Source organism: Rhea americana, unplaced genomic scaffold (genome assembly GCF_003343005.1).
Source record: "Rhea americana isolate MKP2758 unplaced genomic scaffold, rheAme1 scaffold_4, whole genome shotgun sequence".
Lineage (NCBI taxonomy): Eukaryota > Metazoa > Chordata > Aves > Rheiformes > Rheidae > Rhea > Rhea americana.
Genome location: NW_028186534.1, coordinates 13,297,939 through 13,312,616, shown reverse-complemented (window position 1 = coordinate 13,312,616; position 14,678 = coordinate 13,297,939). Strand labels below are relative to the sequence as shown.

The 14,678-nt window shown below is 50.4% G+C and overlaps 1 protein-coding gene and 1 long non-coding RNA gene across 3 annotated transcripts in view; one reads left to right on the top strand and one right to left on the bottom strand.

Moving 5' to 3' along the window:
* The first annotated feature begins 1,086 nt into the window (after positions 1–1,086).
* On the top strand, positions 1,087–5,695 carry LOC146590863 (uncharacterized). 2 transcript variants are annotated; one of them, XR_014896957.1, is made up of 3 exons: positions 1,087–2,174; positions 2,625–2,798; positions 4,007–5,695. It is a non-coding gene; the product is annotated as an uncharacterized LOC146590863 (long non-coding RNA). The 2 variants fall into 2 exon arrangements; XR_014896956.1 differs by lacking the exon at positions 4,007–5,695 and adding an exon at positions 3,004–3,644.
* Positions 5,696–7,190: 1,495 nt separating this feature from the next.
* STMN3 (stathmin 3) overlaps positions 7,191–14,678 on the bottom strand; it is a 22,631-nt gene continuing 15,143 nt past the window's right edge. The window contains exons 4-7 of the mRNA XM_085314229.1: positions 11,607–11,702; positions 10,789–10,964; positions 10,224–10,415; positions 7,191–10,039 (exon numbers count right to left, since the gene is read on the bottom strand). Coding sequence (XP_085170355.1) covers positions 9,980–10,039; positions 10,224–10,415; positions 10,789–10,964; positions 11,607–11,702 — 524 coding nt within the window. The 3' untranslated portion in view covers positions 7,191–9,979. The remainder of the gene's footprint in view (positions 10,040–10,223; positions 10,416–10,788; positions 10,965–11,606; positions 11,703–14,678) is intronic.

Here is a 14,678-nt window from a genome sequence, read left to right as displayed (position 1 = left end):
GGGTGGGGCGGTGCGCGCCTCGCCGCGGGTTCCCGCGCGCCGGGTCGCTGCTGCCGCGCGGGTCGCTGCGGTCTTGTATGCGCCCGGGGGGGGGGGTCCGTGCACCCCCGGCTGTGCGGGGGTCCCCGCGGCCCTGCACGCGTTAGCGGGGTCCGTGCATTCCCCCCCCGGGCTGTGCATGTGTCCCCGCGGCCCTGCACGCGTTAGGGTGTCCGTGCACCCCCGGCTGTGCGGGTGATCCCGCCGCCCTGCACGCATTAGGGGGGTCCGTGCACCCCCCTGCTGTGCATGTGTCCCTGCAGCCCTGCATGCATTGGGGGGGTCCGTGCACCCCCGGCTGTGCGTGTGTCCCCGTGGCCCTGCACGCGTTAGGGGGGTCCATGCGCCCTAGGTTGTGTGTGTGTCCCCATGGCTCTGCTTGCACCGAGTGCAGCCTGTGCACCTTGGGCTGTGCATGTCCTGTGGCCTTGCATGCGCTAGGGGCGGGGGCGGGGACATGCGCCTCGGGCTGTGTGTGTCCCCCCCACAGCTGTGCATGCCCCAGAGATTGTCTGTGCATATTGTCGGGGCATGTAGGCACATGCCCTCCAGGGCCACGCAGGCCCCCTGGGTCCCTGCATGCTCCCTGGGGCTGTGTGTGTGTCCCCAGAGCTGTACATGGCCCCTCGGGCCCCTGCGTGCACCCACAGCTGTGCAGGCACCTTGGCGGAGGGCCCGGCAGGCCCCCAAGGCTGGGCACAGGGAGGGCACTGGGCATCTGTGTATCTTCCTCTGTCCCTGCAGGTGCAGGGCATGGGCGGGAAGCCCGTGCATGCCCTACGGGAACGCAGAGAGCAGCTGGCGCACGTGTTCGGTACAGGGCTTGGGCCCTTCCCGAACCTGCCTTTGCCATTTGGCTGCAGCACTGGAGGTTTGGTCCCCATGGCATCTCACCTCGGGGCAGCCGTGCGTGGCCCAGCGTGCCGTGCAGGGCAGCGGGCACTGAGGGGTGCACGAAGGCTGGAGGCTGCCAGCTTTCAGCAGGGGCATCGAAGTGTCGTTAGTGGCCCCCCAGCCGCCCCTGCCCGTGCCAGGGCTGTCCCCCTGCCCATGCCAGGGCTGTCCCGTGGGCGCGCGGTGGCACCCGTATCCCTGTCTCTCTTTGCTGATGCTTACAGTGCATAAAGCAGCCCTGCAGGAGCTCTGCCCTGCTGCTTTGCCACCAGCTTGAAAGGCCTAATAAAAATAGGAGAGATAAAGAAGTTCTCTGAAGACTTGTTTACTGTCCTTATCAGCAGTGAATTGCAGAAAGTGAAAGAGAAAACTATTTTACGCCTGGAACTTGTTTTTGAACCTGGAAGTGGTCCTATCTGGGAGGGCTTTAGATTCCATGGGACTTTTTCCTACAGCTCCAGGAAGCTGTGCTGCACRGCTCAGCTCGGCTCCTTCCCCTTGTGTGTACCTGTGGTGTAGATTTGCAAACCATCCCTCAGCCTTTTTCTTTTTTGGATGGGTATCCTGCAAGGGCATGTGCTGCCCAGGGCCTGAGGGCGACACGGAGGGTCCTGCTGCATCTCTGCGCCAGCCCTGGGCTCCCGCTCCTCGGTTCCTGCCCTTTCCAGGCCTGGTGTTGCTTTTTGCTAATGCATYGCTTTTTTCTGCTAGCAAGTGGCTAATGCTTTGCAAAAAAGAGCCAGGCCAGAGGCAGTAGGAGTCGTTACCACTTTTTGCAACGCTCCTGTTATGTGCTAGTTTTGTGCATTTTGCTGGGCTGCGCGGCCGCCTTGCAGCCCCTTCCCGGGCGAGCGGCGCGGTGCCCCCACGCGCTCCTTCGTGGTTGGCAGTATTCGCTACGTGACTTTCTAACGGATCTGTCCGAGAGGCTCGTGGTGGCTCACGCAGTGCTTCTTTATTCCAAGGCGCTTCCTTTCCYTTTTCCATCCTCCTCATCCATATTTCCAGACTGACACTGCCAAAATACTATTTCCCTCCTGTTCSTTCCAGCGTTCCTGTTTACTGAAACCCGACGGTCGTTAAAGTGTGTTTCACTAACAGCTGGATTCCTTTCTTTTGCCTCTCCTCCAAGGTAACTAGCAATGTTAATTTGCTCGCTAGAAATGCCAGAGCCGAGCGGAGCCGGAGCCCCGGCGCACAGCGGKCGGCGGATGCGGCGCGCTGGGGACTATAAGAACAGGGTGAACATGGAGCAATCCTGCCCTTATCGAATTTTCCCTAGTCTGTGGCCTTGCAGAGAGCAAGATCTTCTCGCTGCCGGATCGGGGGTGCCGGGAGCCTCCTCGGCTCTCCCGAGCCAGGCCGGTGCAGGCGGTTCGCTTTGCTTTCCCCCCCGGCGCCGTACCGTCTCCGGCGCTCCTTCGTACCCCTGTTACCCGTCAGCAGGCTCACTCTCCGCCTTGCTGCCTGCGAGGCTGCTGAGGAAGGATTTAGGATTATTTTTCAAATTTTAGCRAATCATTCTGCAAAACCCTCTCTGGCCTGCCCAGCGGGGCTGTTACGCTGGCCGTGCCACAGCTGATGCCCTGTTCTGTTCTCCTTGCTCAGACACAACTCCAGCATTTTGCAAGGATCCTTCCAAGGGTTGCTTATAATATTTTGCTTTGTTGCCCCTTGCTGATCTTTTAAAGGTGTGTTGCTACATGATATAACCTGGCCCAGGGCTTTGGCGTGCTGCCTTTGAACGATCCCAGTGCTGCCTGCGAGCGGGATACCCACGGCTCAGCTCGGGCACCGCCGCGGGCTGGGTGCATGAGGACCGTGCGTGGTCTCTCTGTAACACAGAGTGGCTTTGCAGCTCCAAGGTACTGTGCCTTTTCCTAAAAAAAATTCCCAAGTTCAGTTTACTGTGTCCTTTAAAAATTTTTTTGAGTATTCCTACACCTGGATTAGTGGCATATGGTGAACCACTTAGGAAAAGGGAGGCAATGCTGTGTTCCCAGTTAGGCTGTTATCTTAAAAAGCCTGAAGGTCGTGTTGCAAAAATAGAAATCCTGTTTGTGCCGGCAGAGGCATCCTGTGCGCCGCGGCTGGCGTGGGGACCGGCCGGGTTACCTTCCCTGCGCTGACGGAAGGGCCCGCCGAGGAGTCAGCGGTCCGTTCGGCAAAGCCGACGTCCCGATGCCTCTGCTCACGTCCGCTTCTCGCACGCCGCCGAACGAGCTCCGCGTGAAGTCTCCCGCGGTGGTTATTGCAATAGGATCGCAAAGCGGGCGCCAGCCCGTAGCGGCGCTCCTGGCTCCGTAGTCCAGGACGGAGGAGACGGCTRGGAAGCGAAACCGGCCGCTGCTCGTGCTGGCAAAGGCCAACGGGGGATGAAGCAGCCGGGGAATCGGCCCGACACCGTCCCCCTCGGGGTTGCCCTGCGTTGCAAATCTGAACGTTTCCAGCTGCAGCTTTTGGGAAGTGATTTTGGCCGCGGGTGAGGCACTGGGTGTCCCCGGTCACCGTCCCRCGTCCCCCCACCCTCGAGGTGCTGGGGCTGGGGGTCCCGTGGGAGCCAGGCGCCGCGGGCCTCGCTGCTGCCCGGACCGGCTGCTGCRGGCTGGGACGTTTCTCAGGAAAAGCTCATTATGCAAACAGTGAGTTTCTTCTAAAAAGAAGGTCATATGTTTTCTAGAATTGAATTTATTACATTTGTAATTGTCTCATGTAAGTCTTTTGATCTTCCTCTGGAAGGACCTTTTATGCCCTCACCCTTCTAACCATAGGGGATGTTTGGTTTACCTCCATTCAAGTATTTTTTTTTTCTTGGAGAATAAACTATGGATCCTTGCATCTTTTACATTAGATAAACTACCCATTCAGGATACCAATGCTTAAATTYTATTTTCTCAGATTTTTAGGTCAATTTTCAGTTTAATGCATTTTATTATTATTTTCACAATGCAAACAGAAGCCTTAGAATGAAAACAGTCAATTAATGGAGAGAGATGGACACATGTGGTTTCATACCAAGTTTATTTCTTTTTTTTTTTCATAATCACTTCTTTTGCACAACAACAACCCCAAGTTGACAATGAAATGCACGCGGTAGACCTAAAGGAACCAGACAAGGCTCTGTTAGTGGTGGAAAGTCCCTTCCCGACACCTCGTCAGGCTGACGGCGGGAAGGAACAAGCGAGCACGTGCTGCGTCCCGGGGAGCGAATGCCGCGCAAGGCAGCRACGCTCGGAGCGGCACCGCGGGAGAGGGCAGCCCGGGGGAGCTCAGACATCGCTTAGGTTACGACCCACCCTTCYGGCAAGACCGTCATCTTCAAAAGCTCTTTCCACAGCAATGTGCCAGCTTATTCCTCGCTGGGAGGTGGACAATTCTGTAACACTGCTCAGCACTTTGGTGCCTTCYGTTTTCAGAGCACTTTGAAGACATGAATTCATTGATTCTCGCAAGACCCCTGGGAGGTCGGGAGGGATTCATTGCCCCTGCGTCACAGGAGGGAGAACCGAGGCACCAGCGGTGCCAGGGCGCGGGGCAGGCGGTGCCGAGGCYCCTCAGGTCCCCCCGGCACCGGGGAGGGCTGTCGCCTCCCTGCGCCCCCAGAGGCCAAGGATTACCGACACGTAGGTGGTGGCCAGTGCCCCTCTTCTGCTTTACTTAGAAGACAGCTGACTACGACAGTGGAGTTATTGGTCTTAATATGTCATCTCATCCCTAGCATGGGTAGTAAGAAATCTCTAGCACCATAAACAGCCATTCCTCAACTCATTTCTAGTGGTAGAAGAACATATGTGCATATATCATTTCCATGTATGCATTTCTGTGCGCACAACTGAATGCACAACCCCTCCAAGAGAGCAGAGCAMTGCAGCTTAATGGAATTAATGAACCCCATGAGACAAGCTGTGCAGAGCCAGGGCCAGAGACGCACACTGGGCTAAGCAAAGCAAGCAAGCTGAAGCTTACRTTTTATCAGGAGCAGCGATTCAGACTTGCCCCCAGCACAGGATCATGCAATTGTGAGCTGCCACTTTCTCTGCAAGGTTAGCTCTAAAAGTAACCTCCAYGTGGATTACAGCAAGGTTTATTTTATCACACAAGAATAATAAGAAAAGGAATTGGCTCAGTCCACAAGCAGTCCGAGGTCCTAACATCCTCGAATGCGCCTATTTGCAGATGGAGCTGAGCATTTTGCTTCAAATGTTAATGTAAGCGCTGAGCTAGAGTTTGGACTCKGGGGCCAGTTGTTGTAGCTCTTGCACAGAAGCGCTGCTCATCCGGCGGTCTCTGCCAGCTGGGAATGAATTTAGCTTCAGCTTCTTTGTCTTGCCTGAATCAGAGCCCCTTCTCCAGGAGAACTCTTTGAAACATGTATGCACACTAATARATTGTCACCATCTCATCTCTCTTCCCTCGTACAACTGCAAACACACCAYCAGTTCCTAGTCTGGGCAGCTCCACTGCCAGAAGCCTCCAGGGAGCTGCACCTACCAGGCACAAGGCCTAACRTTAATATGCTTCTGCAAAAATTGGGGTGCTAACTGTAATTGCAAAGTTTGGTTAATAAACACCTACAAGAATCAATGAAGAATCTCAAGCCCTGTCATAAGAAACGTTGCCCCAGGGATTTATAAACTGCATGCCATGCAGTACGTCTGAAGGCTGCGGAMTATGGGAATGGTCGAAAAGTCACAATAGCAATGGAGTAGGCTGGGACTGTAAGGTTAGTAATGAGGATACTTAATTAGTCTCAACTGAGGCATGAACTATGCTGTTGCACACAGCCATTAGCAATGCTGGGACATGGAAAGGAATGAACTGATCTGCTGCTGCTATGAGAACTGAAAGAGCGATGTGTGTCGCCTGTCAGGCACAGTGTCACGTTAGTCCAGGCAGGTGCCTGGCACCAGCTGCCTCCCCTCGCCCGCAGCGCGCTGCGCCCAGCTCCTCCTCGGCTCTGCAGCGGGGCGGCCCCTCCAGATAACTGCTGTTGGGGTAGCTGGCGCGTGCAACCAAAGCAATCACRCGTTTCCCTGATAATGTCCAGCAGCGCTGGACAAACTTTTAAGTTCCTGAACATCCCCAATACATTCATCTGCACCATCTCTGTTACACTGATACCTCTGGCTACACTGGACAATCCTGTTTCCTTTGCATGAGACATTTCAGCAGCAGTAACACACCTGGACCCCTGATATTACTGATACAAAACTCCACCTGACACATCCCTGCTTCTCTGAGACATGAGTTTACCCTGCAGTAGCAAATTTTTCAGCTATGTCCACTGTACCTCACAGAACCAACCCAGTGAAGGTGAGAAAAATGCATTTCCCAGTGCTCACACCGGCATGAGCACTGCGTGCTGGGCTCCTGGCTTGCCAGGTCATTCTTCTGCGCATTTCCAGTGTGATTGTTTGCCAGGCAAAGCTATTGTAAGAATAAGTCTCCACCTGAGATCAAGGCTGGCCTTTAACTACACAGAGGATACTGCTAATTGGGCCTTAGTTGGTAGCACAAAGGGCTGAGGTGGAAGATCCAGGCAGGAACCAAGTCCTGAGACTCGGGAGTTGTTCGGGGAAGGATCGCAGTCTCCCACCACCGTTTCTCCCTGTGCTACACGCCAAACCTCACCGGTGCTCCGTCTCGCTCCTTGGCTGCGGGAAGCAGACTGGAGCACCCTCACGCAGGGTGGGTTCATGCCAAATGATGTATACCAGAGTTGAGCGCTGATTTGAAGCACCATCTTTATTACATCTCTCAGTCCTTCCTTCCTCTCCCCAACCCTAGGCCTGGCTTCTCCCTGCTCTCACCCCCCCYGTCCGCAGGACTCAAATCCCCGCAGCTCCCCAGCCTGCGGTTTCCCCGGCACGCGAAGCTGGCAGCCCCCTCGGGCCGGGCCCGGCCACGGGGCTCCCCGAGGGCTCCTCTCCCCGAGGCTGCATCCCACGGGCCCTGGCACCCTGCCTGCGCACGGCCCAGCCTCCGAGTTCTTCCGAGCCCCAATGATAGAGTGAAAAATGGTCATTTCTCTTGTTTTAAGCTCCTGCTCATGAGCACAACATTTCTGATAATAATAATCATCATCATAGTACTAAAAACAGTATTTACAACAAGCTTCAGGTCAGAATTACACACCAAGCAAACACTCAGCACCACAGAGAGTAGGACAGGGTTAATATCTTGCAGATACCTTCTCAGATCCCACCAACGCGGGACACAGACATTTGACAGTTTCAACCATTTCTTACACACAAACATTTTGTTTAAATTACTTTTTAATTTTTTTAAACTTTTTAAAATGTATTGTCGCTATATGAATGAGGTGATGCTGGCGGTGATTCCGCGTTCTACACAGATGCTTATCTAAGACAGCTGCTACTATAAACTGATCATTAGCTACTGTTAAAAAATTCAACCCTCAGTTTCCTTTCCTTTTCCCTCTTTGTCCCAAACATTTTTTGTCCCTGGACAGCACTGTGGCTTTCTAACAGCCCTATCCCCCTCCGGCCCAGGCAGAGGGGGTTGTGAGTAAGGTAGCCCTTCCTTTTAGGAGTAGAGTGTTTCCCTAACATCAAAACATGTTATGGCCATAGAGGGATCTCTCCCTAATCCAAATGGGAATTCTGGGGAGATTCGCAAAGAGGCTAGGGATTTTATTTCCAGCAGCTGCTGCTCTTTGGCATTCTGTTGGTTTTCTGTGACCGGCTGATGCTTATCTCAGGGCATAATCAATTCTTTATGTAAGCAAAGCACACGGCAGACAGAAAACTTCAGCTTCTGAAAAGACTCAGCAAAGTTTTTTTAAGAAGGGTGGAGAGGCAAGCGGATCTTTTTTTAATGTAAAATACTCATCTGCTCYGCTTTCTGACCACTGCCTCGCACCTTCGTGCAAGGCAGAATACCACCCTTGCAACCCCCCTGGCTGGCCTGTGCCGGCTGCAGAGGTGCCCGCTGGCCCACGTGCACGGCTGCACTCCCGCACCAGTCTGCAGCCCCTTGCTTCAATCATTTTCCCATGGAGTCTGCAAAGCCCACTGTTGGAGTCTCGTCTCACCTACCAACTGGCTCTTTGGAGGCATGATGTGCAGAGGATACCAATTACTAGTAATTAAATGTCTCGGTCCCCTGAGCATCCCTTTGGTTTATTCTGAAATCTGAGATAGCATCCAGGGAGGAATGGCCGTWGTGAGGGCCGAAGGGAGAGACACCCTGGGGATAAATACCAGCCCAGGAATCCTGCTGTGTCTGTACCTGCTCTAAGCACCCTGCTGCCTTGTCTGAGAGACATTGTACTGATCTATTAAAAAAATATTACAGAAATCTCTAAGAACCAGAYAAAGGGGAATTCTTATTACCTTCTGCCTCAAATGAAAGCAACGTCCATCTTCTCCTCTGCAAAATCTTGCCTCAAGACTGTGTTCTTGCAAGGGCTGACTCCTCAGCACCACATCTTACGAGGCCCCACTTGCGATAAGATGGCAATTCCCTGCATTTCAGATGCAACATTTCCAATTAGTTTTTCAAGCCAGACGCAGAGCTGACACTGAAGGTCAGCAGCTCTGTGGATCTTAGCGAGACAACGGCGGACCCCTTAGCCTTTGGCACAGTGGCTGCCTGGACTTCAGCTAGCTTCACAAACTATGACATTAGAAGACTGGGAAGTCCATAGGCTTTGACAGTTATCTATTTAGATCAGACATTACTGCTACAGACATTACAGCTATTACTGCCATGCTTGCATATTTTCTGCTCATCTCTACCTCCATGAAGAGACAAACTTTTCTTAAAAACAGGGCCTGAAAAGCTAAAGGTAGACAACAAATGAGCATGTGAACATCTCTTCACCCTTACTGTAGTCTTACTGATGGCCTCCTCTCTTAGCTCTATCTTTTCCAAAGCTGCAGGTCTGGCAGTACCCTGCAAGCAACTGGCATGCCCTTTCTTACAACGTGCTGCRTAAGAACCAGAGCTCTATGGCTTATCTCGTGATCTCTGGTCTCAATGTCTGTCCTACAACRGCATTGAAGAGTCACAAAGAGGGAAGGATGATTATCCTGTTCGCTAAAGGCCTGTGGACTATTTCACAATCATGCATCATTTTTATTTGAATTGTTTTCTTACTGGAGTGAAATCTTGTGTTTGTGAAAGCACTGGACAGGCCTGGAGACCCAGCCTGTCTCCCCAGGACATCCAAGGACCAGGCTCAATAGAGGCAACAGCAGCACAAGATTCTCCCATGCTGCGTGACTAAGCTATCTTGGTCTTCCCTTTCGCAGGGGAGAAGACAGTTCAGTCTACAGACTTGTTCAGTTTGTGGCCAATTAGGATATCAACTAGTGCTTGCTGTGATAGGGACTTTCTGTGATACGGGCACCTCTCACCAAGTTCTGGTTTGAGACCCCTAGCTATTTTCATTTGGGCTATCAAAGAATCATCCCAAGATAATGACTTTTGGTCACTGCCTACTTGGGCTGGCTTCRGATAATAACCAAGAGATGAAAAGGTCTGCATGCCACAACTCCCTGAGCCATCCCATCCCTCTCTTATTCCTATCTCCTACCACTGGGAAATAAAGGATCTATTAGTTATATCACTTCACATAAAGAAATTCTTACTTCCTATTATTCTCAAACTGATATTTGGCTCAGAGCAAACACCAAGAGTAGTAAAAGCCCCGGATAAGAAATCCGTATCTCCATGACACTGCTGGTTGAATTTATTAATAACTTAATTCTTTACATCAGTTTAAGAAATATCTCTTAAAAAAGGACAACCCCCCCAAAGAAGCTGTTTGATTGACTGATTCATTGATTCTATATTTCATGTGAACTAGTTGCTATTCTGCTTAGAGGTCCCTATGATCTGTGAATCCCCACAAGTACTGAACGATTAAGGATGCGGAGATAGAAGCGTGTAGCTGGGGCACTAACACCAGGGGGAGGGAAAGAATGGAGACCCAAATGTTGCATCTAGACAAACAAAATAAAATGTGTTGGTTGGTTGATTTGTTAACAGGAATCAGGTGCTAGATGTGTAGAAAAGCCCTTTATCCAGAGATCTCCTCCCGCTGTTCCTTGTTCCTGCGAACTTCAGCTGCATGGAGTTCCTGCAAAGACAGGAGACACCACACTAGATATGTGCATACCCAGGACATATACACCCCAGTCACAGCCGAGGCAAGCCTGTCAGGGTGGTGCTGCAAGGACCAGGGCACAAACRGCCCCTCCACTGCTGTGGAGCCTCTGACCCTCCTAGCTCCCAAGGTGCCGGTTCGCGGGCTGCRCACTCGCCTTCTCGCGGAGCCGCTCCCTCAAGGCAGCGAGGTGTGCTTCACGGATCTCCCTGCTCAGCTCCATCTTGTAGTTGAGTTTCTCCTCAGCCAGCCGGCTGAAGTTGTTGTTCTCCTCCAGAGCCTTGTGGAGCACCTCCCGCTCGTGTTCCCGTTTCTCTGCCAGCTGCTTCAGCACCTGCGCTTCCTGGGTCTGGGGGAAAGCAACGTCATGGAAAATGCTTAAGGACTTGAGTGCATGAGCAAGTTACATCTCCTACAGCATTAGCTGGTAAGAATTTCAGCCTATAGAAAGCTCACATGTGCTAGATCAGAGGGACTCCATRTACCTATGCAATTTTAAGAACAGAAAGAAGACTATGATCAAGTTCAATATCCTGCCTAAAACAGGCTGCAGAATTTCACTGACTCCCATGTCTCACTGAACAATTTATAGATGAACAAGAATACACGTAAGAACGCTATTTCCAGTCATTTTAGATTGCTCTTGATAATACAATTTTAGGGCTTGGTACAATTAGTACCAGTCACACAAAAGTCACTGTTTTTACAGATTATCTCCTTACCTTCCTCCTCTCCTCTGCAGCCTCCAGCCTCCTCTGCAGTTCCTCCAGGGACAGATCCTTCTTCTTGGGAGGAGAGGAAAGGATTGGGCTCTCGGGAGATAAATCTGAAGGGGACTTCAGGATCACTTCAAAGCTTTGGCCTGATGCCCTCTTATCCAGCTGTTTCACCTCCATATCTTTGAGGAGGGGAAAAAAAAGGAAAAAAATAAAAGGAGCTCTGTGTACCTGCGACACTCAGGATAGCATTCACCTGAGGGCCACCAAGTTCTTCATGTAAGAATAAAAGTGTTAACTCCCATGTCCTGATCAAACTCCCACTTGGGTGATTTTGTCCTATCTCCAACATTTTCTCCAGGTTTCAGCTGGAATTTCCATACCCTTTGACAAAACTATCCCATAATACTGCTCTTCACTGAAACATCTGACAATAACAATCTTATTTTTACTTCTACATTGACACTGTTCTCTTTATCAGCAAGTAGTGATCAACTTCAAATCCTCCCTAGTCAATGTAATTATTTTAAAGCCACAGAATAGTTGCAGAAAAGCCACACTGTTGTTAACATAGTGTATGTCATGCCAGTGTGAACTACAGGGCCTCTGAAAGCAGTTTCTTTCTGAGTAAATGTGGGTCACGTTTTAAAAAAMTGAACTATGAAAGAAGACTAAACAGAGACCATGGGTTAAAACATGGATTGCTTCTCTAGGATGGGACAGCTCAGTGTGCTGAAAAGCTTCCATGTTCACTGAAGCTGCTAGGCGGGAGGATATGCAAACAAGTCTATAGCTTTTATGTGAACACATATGTGAATACATACCTCCATACTGGTAGATGGTATTAGGATGCGGCTGGGTATGGAAACAGGAGCAGATGAGAGAGAGCAGAGACAGCTCCTTCATTTTCTCCTTGTAGGCTGAAAAAATAAGAAGTACCAATGAGAAGAGTCAAATAGCAATGCTAGGTCTTTTTCAAGGAAAAAAAGAAGCAAGTAGACACATGAAAGCTCATTTTTAACTACCTGACTCTAAGGAGGCTTTTCCAGGTTGCCATAGGTTGCCAAAATGTCCCCAGAGATTGCCTGTTCTAGAACAGACTAAACTAGCTGCTGATGTAGCAAATGCCATGGGGAGACACACATTAGGATTTTACCATTTCCAGAGATAAAAATTCCTATGGAGGATTTTCCAGCCAAAGGAGCTGATAAGCTTCAGTGTATATACAACTATATATAACCATATAGTAACGCTACCTAAATCCTTCCTCCATTGCACTTCCAAACTCAGAGGTAAAAATGATGCCCACCAGAGCCTGCAAACATTTCTCAACCCATGGCGCAATCACATTATTTCACAATTCAGCAYTTCTGACCCAGGATCAAGAGGAAAGATGCAGTCAGGTATGTGGAGAACAGATGGAGATCTGAGAAAAGGAGGGTCCAGCTTCATCAGTGTACATCCTTCGCTACAGAAGCAGGTAAGAGAGGGCATAAGAGGATTCTGTCACCATCTTGGCCCATCCAGGCAGAGGTTGCTACTTGTCTAGAATTATGGTAAATGCTGTCCCCACAACCTGCTGTGAAGGACAGTGAAATACACAATTCTTTTATGCTCTGCTGCTGGGAGCACTTAACTTTGCTCATCATTCCTTTGACCAGAGGATGCACTGCAGCATCCTCAGTGATCACAAGTGCACCAAGCTGCTACTCTAGTGAGAACAACACAGCTTGCAGGGAGTGTTCCTTCCAGCACAATCTTCACCTCCATTCTTGGAGTTTAGCACATTTAAGACAATGAACTGCCAGCACATACTTGAAGAACCTCACAATAGAAGAAAGACTTAAAAACTGAAAGGTGTTCTGTCAGGCTTTCAAGTTCTTTCCAACATTACTGTAACCCTCACAACGTCCCTGCTGAGGGTCAGGGCTKTGGGGAGGAGGAGAATCCGGGCATCATGACTTCAGATCCTTGCTCTGACTATGACACTTTTCGCAGCTTGTCAAGGCCACAGCATGAGAGGCCTAAAGAATGGTGACACTCCTTTAAGTTTCAAACRTGAGCTTACTTTCTTTAGTAGGCTATCTCAGAAGACTGAGCAACTTTACTAACAAGCTTTGAATCCTAGCTGAAGACTAACTCCAGGAGCAGCTGTTACCACAGCCCCTGGCACCAGAGCCAGCAGGATGCTGTGGGTCAGCAGCTGATGGCTCACCAGCAGGTTCTGCCATCTCACGGACGCTGGAGACTGTGAGGCTCTGCCCTGGGCTGGCTCCTCAGGGGATGCCCAGGCACACAGGGACACAGTCTGCACAGCTGTGTGCTTCTGCAGACCTGCTCTGAGCCCCTTTGTGCTGCTCCTCTTCCTGCCTCTACCTCATGGCACAAATGTTCTGGTTTCCAGACTTTTCCAGAATCCCTGCTTCTGGATTTCCTGCATGTGCTCCTGACCTTGGTCTGTCCCTTGGTTATTGAGCTCCTGCTCTAACTTAGAACTTCAGCCAGAAATGAGTCTGCAGCTCAGCAGCAAACAACATATTCATTTTTTAGCAAGACCTTCTGYCAGGCAGGGAAAGGGAAGACCCCTTCCCTTAGGAGACAGTTTGGAGAGGCACTTGCAGACMAGAAAATCAGCAGGAAAGCCTGCAGCTTTCCAAAGAGTCAATCTTGTTTAGCAGAAGGCATAACTTTCCAGTTATCTCCCAAACTTTGTGATATGAAGAGGCATTAGAGGTAGATGAGAAYTGTGAAATAATTTTCAAACATCATGCTGTGTCCTACATCCCCTACRGAACACCTTTCAGATTGTCTCCTCTGCCTTCCTGTAAGTACTCTGTTTTATAAAAGAACTAGTACATTGTAGATGATACAAAAGACWGCAGAGGAATGCATATTCAGTTTGTTCTATGTGCTTACTCTGTACTTGCATTTATTTTCCCTCCTCAGTAAAGAACTTCATTGTAATTAGCATCCTCCTTTTGCTAACCCACAATCCCTAGARCACAAATCTTTATTAAACATTTTTCAATTTGTTTCCCATTCTGATTTTAATACCCTGCCCAGTTCTGCTCACTATTGAGCACATACTAAACAAGAACAGTTTACATCAGCAGTACAAGCTATAGAGCAGAACATCTTTAATTTCGTTCTTAATCAGAAGGCCTTCGGAAAACCTCTGAGAGTGCTGTTTGGTGCTAGAGGTAGTGGCATCTAGCACTGAGTTAATAACGTCTCATCCACTGGACTAGAAGAGAGCCTGCACCATTTAAAAGAAACAAACCAAGCACTGAGGTCCTTGCTGTACCATTATGCCTGGTCCTAGGTGAAACCAAGGCATTAAGCAGATGTGTCACATCCCTGACCTACTGGTTTAAGTGCCTCCTAGCACTTCAATGCTTTGTTTTTCATTATTTGAACTTCAGTAGGTCTTCCTGGTATTGGTTTCATGATCCTCTGTCTAGACGACAGAGAATGCTGCAGCCACTACCTTCCAGGTCTGTTGTAGTGACTTTTCTTTTTAATAGYTGCCTCCATTCCATCAGGATCGTTCCTGTCCCACTTTCCCTTCTGCAGAGCAAACTGACTGTCCCTCTCTGTCAACTAAAATGAAAAGGAGAGAGAGGACAAAGGGACATCGCTTTGCTGGGCTGTGGCCAGCGCTTTAATGAGCTATGAAAGTGGTGTGCATCCTTCTCCCRGCCCTGGAGCCTGCAGCTGCACCCTTGCACCAGCCATCAGAGGCAATTAGCAGCATGTAAGCACACGGGTCAGGGGAGCAGGGTTGGGTTTTGCAACCCCCAGAGGCCTCCGCGGGGGAAAAGCCCGAAGAGCCCGGACCTGCCTGTCGGGCAGCCCTCGCTGCCAGGCACAGCCCGTTCCAGTCTGCCCGTGGCGGG